This window comes from Dromaius novaehollandiae, chromosome 2 (genome assembly GCF_036370855.1).
Source record: "Dromaius novaehollandiae isolate bDroNov1 chromosome 2, bDroNov1.hap1, whole genome shotgun sequence".
Taxonomy (NCBI): Eukaryota; Metazoa; Chordata; class Aves; order Casuariiformes; family Dromaiidae; genus Dromaius; species Dromaius novaehollandiae.
In genome coordinates, this window is record NC_088099.1 from 79,056,334 (window position 1) to 79,075,630 (window position 19,297).

The 19,297-nt window shown below is 38.8% G+C and overlaps 1 protein-coding gene across 4 annotated transcripts in view; it reads right to left on the reverse strand.

Annotated features, from left to right (window-relative positions):
* Positions 1 to 13,159: 13,159 nt before the first annotated feature.
* The window catches only part of NFX1 (nuclear transcription factor, X-box binding 1), a 60,669-nt gene continuing 54,531 nt past the window's right edge, over positions 13,160 to 19,297 (reverse strand). For 2 of the 4 annotated variants that reach the window (XM_026107108.2, XM_064506816.1), the window contains one exon: positions 14,482 to 18,048. In XM_026107108.2, the coding sequence (XP_025962893.1) occupies positions 17,973 to 18,048 (76 nt within the window). In that variant the 3' untranslated portion in view covers positions 14,482 to 17,972. Of the gene's footprint in view, positions 13,625 to 14,481; positions 18,049 to 19,297 lie in introns of those variants that run through there. The other 2 variants (XM_064506818.1, XM_064506817.1) reach the window with 2 other exon arrangements.

A 19,297-nucleotide genomic window follows, 5' to 3' on the forward strand; every position in this document is an offset into this window, starting at 1 on the left:
AGTTAGGTTATATGAAACATTGGACTTGGGGACTGCCCAGTGACAGTACTACAGAATTTCACAGCACTGATAAGATGGGAAACAGGCCCCTTTTCCACATGGAAGTAGAGTTCAATTCACTGTGTTTCAGTTTTCGGCAGTCACCTAGACAGCACTGAACCAAACAGGGCTGAATCCAGATAAACCTGGCAGTCACTTGTTTAGCATAGGCGCAGTTACCTCTGCTGCAAGTATAGAGGTCATCCAGGAGCACATGTAGTCAATGAGGCCAGCAGTATAAGTCCATCTATCAGCGATAAGAAGTAGTAGGTCTCATGCCCCCGCCCCCCCTTTCTGGTTATGTGGTCAGTTTACTCCATCTTTCTGTCCCTGGGGGCCACCATTTTTTTAAAAAAGTCATTCCTAATGCCAGAATTGTAGAGCAGGCCTGTGCCTGGAGAGTCTGTGGCTGAAGCTTTGTTGTGGGAGTTAATTAACCATTGTTTACATGTTTCCTCACCATGGAGAGGAACAGATAATGCCCCTTCTGCAAAACATACTGTCACATCTACTGCAGCACTATTTCAACAGTGGGGTCTTCACTGATGTTATTCCAGTTGTTCAGATACTGTATTTCTGCCAGTCCCACCCACTTGTGCACATGCTAGTAAAGAGTAGCCCAAAGACTTTGTGTTCATAAACAAGCCAATAAAGTCTACACAGCCTGTTGTCCCCTTTAAGCTCCTTTAGTTTTCATTACCACTCCTTCATCCCACGGTGCTTCTGGTGCTATCTCCACAGCAAAAAATGTGATTTGGGACATATGTCTCCAATTTCCTGCATACATTCCAGGTCGCAGATAATACAGCCCTGTCCTGCTTCTGGATTTTTGATTAGAGGCATAAACCAGAGATGCTAGTTTATGCTATGGATCAGTTCATAGTACATCACACACTTCCAGGTTTTACAGTTGTGATGCTTTTCCACGTCTCGCATTTCCCACATAAAATCATAGTCAGATAATCAGTTTGATTTTTAATAGCAAGGGCCTTGTGCCTCTGTAATCATTCACCAGATCTGCACCTCAGCCTGCAACTAGGGCATGTTATTCTCACAGCCATGCTACCAGCACCGTTGTGAGGCAAGCAGTACCAATAATAACATTTACAGCTGTGGGCATGATCATACAATGCATGACAAAGCTCACATTTTTTTTCATCCCAAATACCTTTTTGATCTCTGCAATGCTGTAATAAAGTTCACTGTGTAAAAGAAGAAAAGGGGTTATGAGATATCTAAGGTGGTCATTTGGCTTAAAAAATCCCCCAAACCTTTTTTCCCTCAGATAGGAGGATGGTGCATGTATTAACATGCAGCAGATCCTCAGAGAGTGGGCTCTCACGTAACATGACCTTCCTGTGCACAGACCACCTCAGTTTGTTGTGCAGCTCTATGGCACTGCTCAATAGTTGTGCATCTGTCAGATCCCTCACTGCTGTAAGTGCTGTGAGCCTTTCAGCAAAACAGATATTATTGTCACTGTTATCTACATCAGTGAGTGATAGCTTGAAGATAAAGCTGAGCATAATCACCCGGTTCAAACAGCTTGCATAGGTGGTTAAAAGTTTGCTCTAGACCCCAAACAAACATTTCATAAGCATCATGGAGTGATACCTGGTCTAAGTTAACAGATCTGTGCTCTTCTGTATATTGCCTAGCACTGACACTCTGAGTGGGCCATTCCTATTGCTCCAGGGAAGTCATGGGTCAGGCTACCTCCCCCTCTACATTCTCTGTTCTGTTTGAGGGCAGAGGTAAAGCTGGGCTTTCAAGTGCCTCCTCAACACTTGGTAGGGACCAAGCTTTTATGACCCCTCCCCCCTTGCCTACCACTCTTCTGTACTCCAAAAATAATCATGGTCTTTCAGCTCTGCAAAATGCCCATTGCTTTTTCACCTCCACTTGCTCTTTTCCCCATAGTTATGGTCTCTAAGGCTGTGTGTCTGCAGGCTGTGTCCCAAAGCCTGGGTCTACTAGAGTCTAACAGGACAGTCTCAAGTTCATTCTCAGTCTTCTGCTTCTTATTTGCAAAACAAGGAAACACATATGCCACAGGCCTGCAGCCCATAAGGGTCTTACAAGTAGCTGTAAGCTCCCCACCACTACCCACTGTCTTGGTGTGAAATGTATCTCAAAATTCAGTTGCTGATTCATGGGCCCATTGGCTGTGTCTCCTAGTTAATGCGGTCTTTTGCAGGAAGCCCGTTAGAGCTTTCCTTTATCATCTCTGCCTGTATGTTCTTCAGAAGTTGGTGTTTTGTTCTGGTTCTCCATTTCAGTGGACAGGGTTGCCAGTGTCCTGCAGCACAGCACAAAGTGCCAAGGCTGCCCCAGGATTATGGCATGGTCATGCTGGGGGTCTGGGGCTGGGCAGGGGGGGCTTCCTGTTCGCCTCCTTGGACGGGTCCATGGCCCTCACGCTCGTCCTAAGTTGTTTGTGTCCTCCACCCCTCTGGAACATCCCACCCTCTTAAACCCCAGGCCAAACACATTAGGCATGTTCAGCAGACTTGTGAAGTGGGGGGGCCTCAAACCTGTTTTTTGCTTTTATTTATTTACTTGCTATTCACATTTAAATGTCAGTTGTTAATTTCTTTTTCTCCTAATAAAGAATATTTTGCACAATTTGTACACACAGTTTTATAAGTAGTCCTGACCCTGTATTTTTCTTTTTACGTACTTTTCATTCTATAAGGCTTTAAACTTTAATAATTTAATTAGCTCTTATTAAACACATGTGATATACATACACCTCTATGGATTATATCTATATTTTATTTATATGTATTTTATGTGCATATAAATGTATAAAAATATGTATTTTAAAGTGTATCTATCTATATATATTTATACATATTTGTATACCCCTTTATATAGTTAAAACATATATTTAAAAGCAATATATATATATGCATTTTTATAATACATATATTTTATACATGAGAACTTTCTGGCCCAAAGGAAATGAGAAACCAGTCAGAAGGTGTTCTGGGATCACATGGGTATGAAGAATTTTTGGGTCCCCTTTTCCCTGAAGCTCAGACTGCCCACTAGTGTCTCAGAAAGGAGGTCTGTACACTGTGCAGTTCTCTTATCCCTCTGTGACAGTCTGGCTTTTCCAGGCTTGAGAAGGCCCTAACCACTGCAGTAAAATGTACTCCTACTCGTATTACCACGTATTACACAATATAGTTTTCCCTCTGCCTTCTTTCCTGCTAGCAGGAATCTCGGCTGCTCTGTAAATGCCAGAAATCCAGCCACAATCCCAGTATGTTCTGCGACAAATAGAAAGTCATCAGGATGACCTATGACAAGAGCAATCATTTGGATTTGTTCAGTCTAGCATTGGGCTTGACTGCTCAGAAGGCTATGCAAGCTATTGAGCAGCCACTGGGCCTGCCCTTGGAATTGTCATCTCAGTGGATCAAAATCACATGGGGTTAACCATCTGTAGTAAAAAAGTTAAGATGATGTCATATTTTGTAAGCCATGCTCTACAGCTACAGGAACACACTGAAGATGTGGAGCCAAAGAGACAGTATCTCACACAGCATACCAGAGGACTACATGCTGTCATTTCTGAATGCTTTGCAAGAATAGAATTAGAGTAGAATTTATACTTACAGTCATAGCGCAAATGGTGGCGCATCCAAAATTCACTGGACCATTAATAGCTATTGGTCTTAGAGGGAAAGTTTTGCTCATCCTTAAGTGGCAAATCATTGCAGGACAAGAGCAATTTTTTTTTTTCTATCCTTTGATCAGTTGTAACTCCATGCTATTACCTGGCACCCTGTCCACCATAGGAAACCAGGAAGCCTTCTGGAAACTAATCCAGCAAGCATGCCACACATTGCCTCCTGGGCTAATCCTTCAGGAGAACTCAGTGCCCATTACAAAAGGAACTTTTCAAATCTCCTAAGCCTTCCTCCCTTGGGTGTACTGGCATTCCCATCCACTCCTCTGTGGCCAAACTCTGGTTGAGGGTCCACCCCTGCATCTCACAGTGCACACATTTTTGGGGTCAGGGGATGAGATTCGCCAAAGTTGCCCTTCTTTGAAACATTGTGGGAAAAGCCTAGAGGAACAGATCTTCTCATTCTCTCCTCCCACTGTTTTGGGGTCAGGGGATGAGATTTGCCAAAGCTGCCCTTCTTTGAAACATTGTGGGAAAAGCCTAGAGGAACAGATCTTCTCATTCTCTCCTCCCACTGTTGACCATCATCCAAAACCTCTTCATCTGTGGGCTTTGGTGTAAACATGATCTACAGGCATAACCCACATATTTCCCCCTTGATCACATTCTCTGGTCATTAACTCAACTTTGCCTAAATCTGCCATTTTATTTCAGGCAATCTTGTTCCACAATATGCCTCCAGAATGGTTTGCCTAGACTTTCCAAAATGTCTATGCCATGTATACCAAATGTTCATTTGTTTTCTAAGAGCGTTGCTGGCTGTTGTCCCACTTACAATATGCTCAGAAATACTGAGGATGTCTCCCTTTCATCCTCTTTTTCTCTTCTTCTGCTGCAATCTTTTCCTATCACCACAAGACCATCACTAGTACCCTATTCCAGATCCTGATTTTCTGTCCTTTCATCAGAAAACAGCTGAGCAACATCTTCTGCCTTCCACACCTTCTTTGAGGACTTCAGCACCCTAAGGTGTGCTAGAAGACTCTCCACATGTGGGTCACTGGAGTAACAATACCCTTGCGCCTCACCACATGTGCTGCCTCCTGCTTTTCTCCCCCCGTATGTCAGCCAAATCTGCTGTTTCCTGCCTGCCTTATGCCCACAGACCTCTCCATTTGTATTGGGAAGACAAGTTCAACAGCACTTCTGAGGCACATAGTTTATGTCCAGTTTCCAATATCATTTATCTACTACTATCTTGCTACCTCCACACCTTCAAACCTTAAAAAAAAAAAAAAGAAATCTGTCCCATACCCTTCCAGTGCTCTCCATCTGTCTGGCACCCTTATTACCAAAGACTGCCAGCTGTAAATACAATCTTCCTGCAGCTGTAGAACAAACATCCTCAAATATTACCTGACTCCATGTCTTTTTCCCCTCCCTCTGCTGCCCAATTGGCTTTCCCTAAAACTCCTCTTCTGTCAGTGGTTCATATGGGGACAACATCCTCCCGCTTTGTATCTAAAGTGGCCCAAACTCTCATTTAGTAACAATTTGGGGCTTTAGGACCTTGAAAGGGGAAAAATCATTACTGAGCTGGTTGGAGGACCAAATGAACAATCAAACAAGGATCAGCAATTGACAGAACCAGTGGGCTATGGACTAAATCAAAAGCTGTGATCTTGGTGTGGAAGAGGGGAAAATTAGTCTTTAACTCTAAATGCAGATATTTCTAAAACATTTTTTAATGAAATCAGTTTCTTTCACACTAAAGTTTTAATGCTGTAGACCTAGGTAATGTTTTGAAAAAAGTTTTACAGAGTGATTGGTTTTAGCTCATTTCCACTTGAAGAGAAACACATCTGTCACTACTCAGCTGATTATATTAGATATTTTTGCAAATCTTTTTGCTTCTGAAAGCAAAACTTTTCTACAGAAAACTTCTTGATATAGCTGGTAAGATGTTTATTGCACTGAATCAAGCAATTTTGTTTTAATCTGGTACTATTAAGTGATTATCCCAAAACTGAATACTTGAATTTAACTCTAAGTGTCTTTGAATCTCCAAACACTGTAGCAACTGCAGAATTATAGCCTTAACATTAGTTAGTTACAAAATTGCATTTGCAGCTTCTGGGGTCCTAGGAGCCCAGGAAACCTTTCTTTTATTTCGTTTGATCCGTTTTCTTCTATCAGAAGATATTCTACCCATAAACATGCAAAACTTCTGAGTAGTAGACAACAGAAAAGTACAAAAGGCATATCAAAAAAGATTTGTATGAACAACTACCAGTTTTTGAACAAAACAAACATAAGAAGCTGTAAGGTGACTGCATAATTACCTCGTTTCATTTAAGCAATCATGAGGTCTCTGAGAAGAAAGCAAATGAAATATAGTGTAGACATTGGCATATCAATGCAATTGCTCAAGGCTTCTGAAGACTGTATACAATGCTAGTAGTCAATGTTTAGAAAGATGAATAAAACAGACTGCGATGATACAAAAAATTGTCAGACTGTTCAAAAGCAGGCTAAAGATCTTGGCTTATCTTGTTAAGCCAAGATCTCTATCCAGGAGAACCAAGATGTCTTTGCCCATTAAAGCAAAGATATAGAAAGAATCTGATTAACACACATCTCTCAACCTGCTTGCTAGTACAGTCCAGTATGCTCTCCAGGCTTGCTAGTACAGCCCAGTATGCTGTTGTCTGCCTGTGCCACAAGGGTACACTGCGAACTTACATCCAGTTTGCTGTCTGCTAGGACCTTCCCAAGTCTTCTTACACAAAGTTGCTTTATAGACAGTTGGCTCCAGCCTGTAGAGTTATCTGGGGTTATTGCATCCCATATGCAGAGCTTTCCTTACGGTTAGGCTGAAGACTAGAATAATTTCTCATAGTCAGAACTCCTGGAAAAATCTTTTCAATGGGAGAATTACGGGATAAAAATTTCATTGATTTTATAAAGGGCTTTATCATCTACTTCTAAGCCACCTGTCTTAGTAGGTACTTAGATGTCAGCTAACTGACAGAATGTGGCACTCCTTAAATGGCTAATAAAGTTACCAGTTAAGTAAGAATTCATTAATGAGTTACTTAATTGATATAACAGTGGCACCAATCTAAGCCTTGTTTAATTACTGCCTACTTCAGTAGAGTATAATTAGAATTGCATAAGCCTTTGCTGCACTGTCCTTCTCAAACAATCACAGAGACATTTACTTAATTAGAAATGTACTTGGCACCTATTTATTTGATGCCAACATACTGAATTTAAGCATCAACCTAAATCAGTATTTACCCTAGGATTTCCTGAACTGAACTGACTTTTTAATTAATGCTCCCTGAAACAGCACTTATTTATTAAGATGTATCTAACTTACTGGGTAAGCAAAAAATTCTGAAACTACTTAAATTGTTTTTTAAATGTGGCAAGATCTCTAGGCACCCTGAACAGACAGAAAGTACTCTCCTTATCATATTGTTTGAAAGTCAATTATTTAGAAGAAGCTGCTCCCTAGTAAAACATGTAAGCTTACCTACATAGGCAATTTTGAAACAGAGAAAGCCTCTTCATTCCCATCTGCCATATAAACAGTGCCATATTGAATTTCCATTAGAGAGTGGTTATGACCTTTAGTGTTTTGTCTTTCAGCTCCTCAAAACTGAAGGATGATAACCTCCATTAGTTTCTTCTCAGACTAGATTAAAATTTTTCCATGCTTTGAGAGAATAAATGTGCAGCGAGAGGACTGGGCTTTGGAATAAGGACATATTAAATCCAGCAGGAAGCTGAATCATTTATTGGGTGGCAGTTTCTGAATATATGATTTTACAGAAAGTTTAAAAAAAAAGAAAAAAAGGTATGAGGGGCAAGCAAAGCAGATCTCCACACCACAACAGACATGTTTTGTCCTTCCTTCCATTCACTGAAAACAGCTCCAGAGGAGGCAACAGTGGATTATACATGGATGGAACCTAAACCAAGGTTTGAATTTACAGAGGATTGCCTGAAACACCAGAAACACTATGCCTTGGTCTGTGCCCTGAAAACAAAGATTTTTGCAGTGGCAAAACCCAACCTCTGTTGCAAAAGAGACCTGTATTTTCTATGCAAGAGTGAAACTGGAGAACTTGACTTCAACAAAATATGTGGTACCATAAACAGCAGCTCTTGGTGTGGCAGAATAAGCAATAAGCCTACAGCAAGGGCACCTGACCCACACCATAGCTCTACTCTGGAAGGAAGCAAATCATACTTGCTTTTCCTTACTCCATCCAGATTTCACCCACTGAACGTAAAAACACACTCACCTGTCCTTTGGATGCTTAGGCACTGAAAGGATTGACATGTTGTTACATGCTCTCAGGTTTGGATTCTCTGTTGGAAATCCACAATGAACTCTGCAGTCTCTAACTTTTATATATCTACTCTACTAGATTTGCATCTGGGTCTCTGAGTGTACCTAATTGTTTGATCTTAATCACCTGTCCCTCACAAACTGTGGGACTGGGAATGCAAGAGGCATTCCCAACTTCACTGAGAAATCAAAGGCAGACTCCAAACATCTGCAGAAATGACAATGGAAGATAAGCTGGACAGCACAAAAATTTAATGATAGCAATTACCATTTTCAACAGAGCATTAAGGTACAATATCATGTGTGCTCTTTAACAGTGAAAGAGCACGTTATTAATTTTTCTAAGTTATACTCATAACACAGAACATGTTCCACTCTCACTGCAGAAACTAAAGCCATACGCCACCATGGCATTATACACAGCTGGATCCCACTCCGTTACTCACAACTGCTTCCCAGTGAAGTGTGGCTGCGCTTGCATTTTATGCAATCAGCATATGCTTTCCTTGAGTATCAACACCCTGTCCTGTACGCAATCTGCCTCATTTGGTCTGTCATTCAGTTTGCTGGTCACCTTTAATCTCTTTGGAAAGACTTCCCGATTTTTCCCTCTTTATACCAAGCACTGCTACTTTGTCCCATCCTCCATTAGCCAGCTCACATAAGAGCCTGTTATCTTTCACATACCGTTCTTGTTTAGACCACTTGCCTGAAGCCTCGATCCCAATATTCCCAGTCAAAATTCTCTGCCTTCCAGCCCCCTGTGAATCAAATCTTTTTTCCCCACATGCTCTTCTCTGTGAATCCAATTCAGGCTCTCACTTTACTCAAATGAACTTGCCTCTCGCTAGCATTTTCTTGGTCACCAAAGGGACCAGCAAATCTCCCATACATAGCCCTACACGACACAACAACTGCTTTGTGCCCAGCAGCACTAGTGTTTGCAAAAGAAAAGAACACTAGCCGCTATTCCTTTCTTCTCCCCTTCCCTTGCTACATGTATATCATATCAAGGATCACAATGTAACAGAAAGTTGCCCCTCCACACCCAATATATATATAGGAATATCTCAAGCAACTCACACTTTGTTTTCAAAGTGCACTGGGGATTCCAGGCTCTTTTACTATTAGCGTACATCAGCCACAGCATCACAAACTGGACATCTCCTGGTAAACAACAACCTGTCAGCCTCAAAGAAATATCCTCATACAAAATACCCAAAGGGAGGACTGTGTAGTTCTACAGCTGCTGTTATCACCTTCTGTTCTTCCTTCCATCTGTCCATCCCCACAGGTAGAGGTGTTCCAGGTTACACTGCCACAAAATTCAGCCTACAAAGAAAGAATTTATGCTCCCATTTTTGGCCCTCTCCCCATGAGGAATGCACCCACCCTCTGTTGCACAATGAGGATACCAGATACCCTTTTCTCATCAACAGAATGGCTCTGTGAGCAGGATCGTACTGTAATGAATTATTTCACAGTTGAATCAAGACTGACAGTGTATCTTCCGCCACCTGTAAAGGATATAAACTCATTTATGGGGAGGCACAAAAGGTTGTAGTTTGAGGAGCTGGCATGGCCTGTAATAGACTGGATGATGCAGAATGCAGGCCTGAGTACATGTGCAGAGTTTCAATTCCTTTGTCCACAACGGACAACAGATTCCTCTAATCAGAGAGGAAGCGTTTACTTATTAACCAGACATTAGGCTCAAGCAATAACACAGTGGTAAGCTCAGCACTTGTGACCTTGCAGCTGGCAGGACTCATTTTTGTTTCCGAGGACCCCTTCTGGGAATGAGACTGGCCCAGCTGAGAGGGATTCCAGGGCAACACAGAGCCTGATCCAGAACTCTGGATAACTAGCATCAAAAATGATCCACAATTTTTGTGCCAACAGGAGAGGCACTAAAAGAGGCATGCAGGCTTATCTCAGGAGAAATTTGATCTGAGCAACCTCTTTTCTGTTTACTTGACAATATCAGAACTAGTGTTTAACACCTTTGTGCTAACACCCAATTATCTTCTCAAAAAGCTTCTTCAGTTCACAGTGATGTTCCCTTTTCAGCTGATGTACAGCCTTTGGCCGAATAATCCCCTTTTCCAGTATCAAGAACCCAATGCTATCATTAATAAGCACCTAATGTTTTGATCTGAAAAAACTCTCTCAAATAGACAATTCTCTTTTTTTCTTAGCTATGTATATCAATGCCTTTTTGGTAACTGGCTTTGTAATTTTTAAAGCAGTAATCTCCGTAGTCTTCAGGAAAAAAAAAAACCATTTTATACAGTAAGATCTTTTTTCTGAACTGTAGCATACAGGAATTGATACAAGAATTAGCAATTAGGATTCAAACTACCATCAATGACGTTGTGACAGGTTGGGCTGAAAGTAGTACTGTGGAGCGTTTGTTGGTAGAAATAGTCAAGGAGTGGTCTTGAAATTACTTAATGCAATATTCACTATGATAGTGACATAAGCAGACATACCTCTGGACTGATGGTGAAGTTAAACAACTGCATCTCAACAGAGAAGTGTTAAGAGCATTAAACAGGAAGAACTAGGTGACTGGCAAAAAAAAATTGCTCAACAGAAATAGCACAAATACAGTATAAAGTCATACACAAATAAAAAAAATCTTCTTCTGTTAGGAGCCCATCAGTGGGAAGTGGAAGAGGAGAAAAACTTGGATTTTGTGACTTCAGATACAAGCCTATCAATTTGAAACAGTCCTGAGATAAAATATAATCACAGGACAGATAAGGTAAGACATTTCTAGAGAAAGTGCCTTTACAAGGATACGGGTAAGATTTCATGCAGAGTGCTGTGTAACACTCTGGCCACTGTCTTAAAAAGCAAAGGTGTGGAGGGTAAAAAATACTTTAATTAAAGTTTCCAATTTTTTTAAAAAAATCAATTAAAACTTGTAAGGTTCAGGAACAGAAAATCTATCCTAGAAAGAAATGTATTGGGAGGTCCACGTAGCATAGCACTACCTTCCAGATCTACCTGAATGAGCTGTAAGATCCATACATGATTTGAACAGATACCAGCATGAAATTTTCTCTCAATCAACACAGTACAGTGCTCTGCTCTAGGTAATCAGGCCTGTAATACTGCCTCAATTTCTGGAGCTAACTCATTTAGAAATTGCTTGGGGGGAGTCTCTGCACAGTACTCCATTATGCTAAAAGCAGCTTAGCATAAGAACTTGGTTAAATTTAAAGCAGAAAGTGAGAAGGTATACAGGAAGGTGTGACTGGAATGCTCTTCTCAGGTATGAGATCTCATTAAGCAATCACATCATATAATCTCTTCAGAAACAAACTAAACTCCATTCACCCAACTCCCCCATAAGTCATCCCATTTAACTTGAAGTACAGTATATACTACCCAGTGATCAACAGCAGATGAAAACTAGGAAGTGCCTACAAATCACAGAAGCTCTAGAGCCTAGCCTGTCCCAGAGTCTAACACTAGTACTGAGAATATGAAGTCAACCCAATTTTAAGGTAGGACTTACTACTACTACTACAAAAATAATCTGCGTGATGAAGATGCCTACATTTACATGGCACTGGATACAATGAGGTCCCCTGCAGTTCAATATAGATTTCAGTTCCACACCAGTCAGTCAGTATAGGTGCTAGGTACCAGCTCACTCCAGTACTGTTGACAAGAAAAACAATTTGATACAGTAAGAAATCAGAAATAAGGGCTATAGCTCAGGCAACCCACAACCTTTATGAGACCCTAGAACATGCTATCCCTAGTTTTTCATTCAAAGTTTTATGGTGGGCAACATGATACAATATGAACATACAGACAAGACTGAGAAACCTATATATCATGTACTTCATAAAGGAGGGGCCCACGACTATTATCATTAATCTTTGTCTCAGTTACTGAATGCTTGAAATCCCATAGATAGTAGTCAGTGATAAGGGGCTGCAGTTGAGTTAGATGATAAACTTTCGCAGTAGGCCCAACCACAGGGGAATAGCAAACAAAATGTGTGGAAGGGACACGTTACTTAAGAAAAGTTTAGAGAGCAAATCAACTGATAATCCATGGAGTGGAGGCCTTGGGAGGGGCAGAAAATAAATTAGAGACAAAAGAAAGATTGAATGAACAAAAAGATAGCCTGTGGGAAAATTGGCTCATTTATAATGAGAAGTATGAATATAAGTTTTCTCAGGCTGGAAGAGAATAGAGTTGAAGCAGAGAACATACAGAAAACAAACAAACAGACAGATAAAGAGATAAAGAGATGATTTATGGGCAGGGGAAGAAAAATGGTACTTTAAGAAGGAAAAAATCTAAACTTGTTATACACTACAAAATGTAGGCCAGACTAAGGATGTCTTCTGATCTTAAGATTTGAATCTCCATGAACTACAGACTGAAACAACAGTTTAGAGCAATTTAGAACAGTAAATCAAAACATTTAAAAAAGGGGAGTGAGGGGGGGAATGGAAAACATTCTACACAAGTAAGTAAAAGCAGAACATAAAACACAAACACAGATCAGATCCAGCAGAGAAAGTAAGGAGGAATAAACACAGAAGGAGGAGGAAGCAAAATCAAAATCACAAGGGAAAAACACATACAGCTGGATGGAGAAAAAACTTGCCCAAGATAGGCAGAAATAAAAAGCATAAAATGGAAGAAACAATAATCTCAAAATTCAATTGTGCACCAAAAGTGACTTATGTAACAGAAGAAAACTTGTGCTCCTGTGGAAAACACTGGAATCCTGTGGAAAACACTGGAATATATATTGCCTGCATACCACAGAAGGGGGAGAATCTGCCTGTTTAAAAAAAAAAAAGAGTCCCACACAAGGAAACAAAACCCCAAGCAACACATGAGACTTTTTTAATATATAGGACACTCCTGTTGATGTATTATTACCAATTCTGAATATTTTAATCAGGTGCCTGGAAAATCATGTGACCAAGGAAAAAAGTGTGTCTTTGCCCTGTGCCTTTGAGCTTAAATTTTCAAATTTTTCTCTGCAATAATGACAGTTATAAAAAGTAAATAAAACTGTGCAATCCCAGCAACATTGAGGAAGTATCAAGTGTAACTTGTATGACTTGCAAGAAAACTCAGGTGGAAACATCTTAATTATACTGTCTTTAATATTAAAAATTATTTTATTTACTATCTGTATGAAAATTTTTGATAGTAAAATGACATCAGGTTGCACAGCATTCTACGAGACTGTTGTGACCATGTCATGACTTGCATGACTGTTGAGAAAGATGGACAGTGAATACACAGTGATACTGATTTGTCTTTTCTGCTGGCATTTGCATGCACTGGTAGGACAACACACCAGTATTCTAGTCAATGACAATCCTAAACTAAAGTGCAAGTATCTTTTCAGGCAGAGATTTCCAATTGAGATCTGTTCTGCAGTGCTTATACCTGCTACATTGCATCTTCATCTTCCACAACATCCTGAAAAGCAAGTCTTATTGGCAGTTGAGGCAGTAAGCCAAGAACTTGTCAGCTGTTTTTTCAAGAGCTCTTCAGTTTCGAATCATTTCTTGAATTCTCTAAGCCACCTTGCACTCCATCTGAAATATAAGGTCAGGTCACTGTCTTTTTTGTTGTTGCTCTTCACTTCTGTGGCTTTTGCCACAGGCGATGCATTACTTGGTATTACAAAGGTTTCAGGATGAACACTTCAATCCATTTCAAACTTGATTTGCAGATTGTTTCTTTGAGTCTCCCTGCTATCTACTGAACTGATTTGGGAGAGTTTTCCTTCCACCTCCTACCTACCTAACATTCCTTATGCTGTATTTGTTACATCTAATGCTCTCAGGGGATTTTAAGCGATTTTAAGCGATTTTTTTTTTGATCTTTCCCCTGTCAAATACCACTCCTCCTTAAAGTCATCATTACAGCTGAATGGTGGGCAAACAACAGTGAAGAGGCAATCACTTAAAGTCATACATTTTCTCGCCAGGTAGCATTTAGGCATACATAGCAAAAGGCAGTTTAGATAAAAAAAGCCCAAACAAACAAAAAAACCCCCAAACTCACCCACCTGTAAATTGCTATTTAGATAATCATCTGTATTTTTGACTCCCAAGAAGGTAGCAGATAATCCTTATTCTGTTGCCTGAGGAGTCCCTCTTCACTTGCTCCATTCCCCTTACAACACTCATTTAATATCACTTAAAATCCAGGAAATCACACCCGATATTTCAAAATTTGAGGAAGAGGACCCCCCCCCCAAACTTCTATTTAAATCTTTGTTTCTCTGTGATACCACACCAGTCTTCCAGCTTTTGAATACCTTGACAAAGCTTGCACATGATTCCAAAGCACAGAACTTTCAACTTATATTTATTACAGATTTATATAGAAAGTCATTTTACACCAATAAACTTGAAAAAATTAAGTTAAATATAAAGCTTTCAACAAATAAGTGTTTCAGAATAATTTTATTTTGCTTATTTCATTATGTGGCAAATATTGTACAAAACTGCCACAGAAACAGTGATATTCAAATCAACTTTCACATCTTACACAATTTTGGGTTAAACTCTGTACCTGAAGCACTGAATATTCAGAGCACTTTAAATGCAGTAAACAATCTAGCTATGTAATAGCACAGGCCAAATGTCAAAATATCTGTCTATTTTATACACAAGTTTAAAAGCACTTCATAAAGTTGCATGAACTCCAATTGATGTCACACAATTTACTTCAAGATACTTATTGCAGAGTACTTATACTGAGTAATTTACAGTAAACAATACTGTTCTGAGGGCTGTGGAAAATAACTAGCATACTGAAGGTTAAGTCCACTGATTAGTTCCAGCGATGTCAATAGAATTTTTGCCATCGATTTCACAGATGCAAAGATTTATCTACTAATTTTTCTATTAGATAAAAGGTGTAAGGGCCAGTTCAGAGACTTGCAAAATAGCAATCTGAGAAATACTTCAGACACACGCAGTATGACAATGAACTAGTTATCGCGGATTTCAAAACTACAGCCTTTAGTACTATTTCACATGAAAGTCACAGATAAGCTGCAGCAAAAGCAAACCAGAACAAAGATGAGAGCACCACTGTCAAACTTAGCTGGGTTTCTTTTTAAGACCATGTAAATATATTTTGAGAAGAGAGATATCAGTACCTTTTTTCTTTTTTTTTTTTTTTCTTTTTTTTTTCCCCCCCTTTTCTTTTCTTTGGGGGTATTACTTCCCTGGGCAGATGTATGGCATCATGCTTTTAACCAAGTTGTTAAAATACATTTCAAAGTAAACATTCCTGTTCATGCAACTTGCTTCAAAACTACAGATAGGATCCAACAGCCATGATTTAAAGATGCACAACGTGCACATCTGTGAACAAGTTTTAACATGTGTAGTTTAGCGATTTAATGACAAGCATTATGACTTCTTAGTATAAACAGATTCAGTATAATTATTAGTCTCATCTTGATAAGCTGAAGATTACCCACGTTTTATAATTAGAAAACAGTAGCAGAATACTTGAATATCTGCTGAAGTGCACCTTGTCAGGCTCACATTTTCACGTTAAAGTCATAATTTGTTAATAAAAATTCCAAGCAGGAGAACTGAATATAATGTTATTAAAACTTTGTAGGATTTACATTTCAGAACAAGAGGTACAAATGTGATGTTTTAGGTGTTTTCATGTGAAACTGTACAAAGAGTTAATAGGCTTTAGCTCCAGTCTAATTAGTATCGGCTAAGTCATTTGGATTCTCTTTAACATTAGGACTACCTACGGTATACCAATGGGGTTAGATGCAAGCATACTAGAGCTTACTTTACCTACAACTCTGAGCTGGCCAGACATGTGTGAGCTCCTGTCCAGAACCCACATTAGAAGTATAACTATGTACATTCTCCCAAAGAGGTGCTATTAGCTTGAGAACAGTGCTAAATTAACACAGCTCTTGAGTTTCTAAACCATAACTGTCTTTTGGCCACAGTAAGCTTGCACTTGTCTGCAGGCTTTGGGATAGATACACTCCTCACAAAAGGACGGAAGAAATACATTCCTGGCAAGATGCTGAGAAACTTGCTTCTTCAGCTGTACTTGGCAAAGCAGTACCTTGTAGGATCAAACATTAATTTGCTTAAGAAATTCAAGGCCTTATAAGCTATGTTTATTTATCTTTCATTTCTGTTCACAAAATGTAAAACAAAAAAGTAAAACAAATTTAAACCACTACATGCAAGTTAAAAGCCTGAACAATCTTTGGTGTTGGGAATCCCTTTGGTAACTATTCTAAGTGAAGGATGTGCATTTCAAACATCTAGAGATGTGTAAGACTGCATATATATATATTTTTTTTTATCTGAACTAATAAGCACATGCAAAAATAGGAAATAACAGCATTCATTTTCATTTTGAAAACTTTGTTGGGGGGGTGGGATGTGGTCTGCGAGTTTGCTGCTCACTTTTACATGTTTCACAATCTGTTTAGGATGAAATGTAATCAAAGATCACATTCAGGGCTTCATGATAATTTTAAGTGAGTCTAAGCATGGACCACTGACTTCTATGATCTTGGCAACAGCCCTTGCACTGCAGCTGAGTGAGGTGGCTGAAAACTAAATCAACAACAGAAGATTAATCTTCTGCCAGATCTGTTTCTTCATTGTGCTAAGCCCCTTTCAGCAGCAGCCACCTCTGGTGCTGTACAGGGGAATCACCGTTAATGGTAGTTGCAGCCCTAAGAAACAAGCAGCAGCAAAACAGTGTCAGAGTTGAGAAACACATTAATTCAAAGAACCATCACCTCAGCCAAAGAGACACCACTCAGTCAGAGCTGTGCCAATTTATTAATCTCCTTTCCCAAAGAGCTTCTCGCCTACCTTAGCAAAACAACTTGAAACAATTCACCATCTATAAGAATGTTTTGGTAACAATCACGCTGTTTAAACCATTAGCCCATTGCTTATGGCATTTCCCGTGCAACAAAGATCTTCTGTAGCCAAAGACTTAAGACAGACATTCTTAGAAATCTTACAGATGTTGTTCCAAACTCAAATCATACTTAAACCAAACTTCACAGTGCATTACCCTAAGCTCACACAATACAGAAAAAACTATAAACCCCCAACAAAATCATGCAAAACAAATCAGAAAGCTAACGTTTCTAAATATAAATTAAACTGAATGTAACGCCAAAATAATACATAAAGTCTGATCTTGTTCAAGGTCTTGAGTAACAAAGTATCTGCATATTAATCATTTTCTTGTTTTTTTGTTTTTTTTTTTTAAATGTCAAATTTGAGATAAAGCAAAATAAGTCCCCACCTTCCCCAAATACTGGTCCTTCAGATACCAAAGGAAGTTCGAACTCTTACCTGGCATTTCCCAGTTATTTTAGAGTAAATATTAATATTTAGACATTGAAAAAATTTTGCATTTCCTTCCACCTAAGAGCAACTAAAATCCCCCAAATTACCATATTAACATGAAAGTGAGTAAAATAGGAAATCATGTTTAGAATTTTTACATTAGTATTTTAAACACAGATATTTCTTGTTTAGTGGTCCATTTTAAATTGTGTGAGATCTGTCAAAGTAAATCTTTGAGATTTATCGCTGTTCTTACCACCCCAAAGAATCTTTCTGATTACCAGTTCTCTCACTTAAAAGGCATCAGTGTAGATTTACATCATTCTAGCACATTAGGTAAAAAATTGCACCAATCCCAGGTTTAAAAAGCTTCCATACTGTTAGGTGTTATGCAGTTATGTAAATTGTAAAATTATATAATTTTAACATATAATCAATCTAACTTTAGATGCATGTTAAATCTTATAATGACAACTAATCATCTGACAGAATCAAAAAGTGCCTTGCACAATAATTTAACATCTTCACCTCCTCTAAACTTCTGTATCTTAATTCTCCATGAATCACTTCAGTCCTGGACATCAAAGTAGTCAATTACTGGCTCTTCTTTTAATGATTTTGGTAAACCGTTGTTTCCAATACTCCTGAAATTAAAAGAATATTAGATGTTACTCACCTGCATGAAAAATAAGATACAAAATAAATTGACACAACTCCCATAACATCTCGGTGTGCATGTGCACACTCTATTGGTAAATGGCATGCATTACTAAACTATGTTTTATTAAAAGTATCTTAGTGCGCAAAAAAGTAACCACCTTTGTTAACTGTGATTTTAGGAAGTAAACATACTATATTAAATTAATATGCATAATGTGTGTGGCTGAATTGATAAATTTATTTTTAGGCCTTATAGCAAATACCATTTACTATAATATTTATTGTGCAAGCGGTAACACACTGAAGACTAGATGTTCAAATGCCATCCTTTTTAAAAGGAAGAGCAAAAGAAATACTGAAGTGAGTCACTGGTTAAATCTGCTCACATTTAAAAGCAAAAAGTTACTGAAAAAGATATATGGTAATACTAAATCCAAATATTGTAAAGATTTTTGTGACAAGATAGTATTAGGTCTTCCAAAATATTTTCTAGAAGAAAACACTGCTAAAGAAACTTCACTTCCAATAATTAATTTTAAATTGGCTAAAATGGTTTACAACGTTGTCACACGATCCCCTTTCAATAGGGGCACTGAACATATAGGAATCCCACAGAAGTGAAAATAAAGAATAGCAACCTTTTTGGAAAAAAGCAAATCAGGTCGAGTTACACAGTAAGCAATCATTTTAGACATGGTGTTTTGCTCTAAATCCTTAGTTCTAAAACTTAAAATTTTTCCAGAACTGCCTATTTTGTATTCCAGCAGCACCTAAAACACCCAATACCTACTGCAATAGTTGCAGCAAAATTAAGCTGTCCCTTCCTCCAAATGAGAGTTGTGCCCTCCTCCTTCCTGAGACATTATTTCAAATGCTAATTTGGAAATAACTAGGGGATGTAGGGGGAAAAAAATAAGTTTTGAAAGGTAAAAACGCACAAAGGTTAAGCCACCTTTTTAAAAATTTCATTACTACGAGATGACTACAGGTACCTGAAGCTGACAGGTCATAAAAAGTAAAGACTGTTCTATCAGACTATTCTGCCAAGAAGCTTTATACATCCCATCTTCAGTAGCTTTCAGTATCTGAGAAAAATGTAGTTCACCTTTAGCCAACTGTGTAGTGATATCTACACAAGAAAAATAAATTTACAAACTGTCCAAATAAATCATTAGGCCAGTAAGACATTACTCATTTTCTTTTAAACAGTTAAAGGTTAAAAAAAAGCCCCCA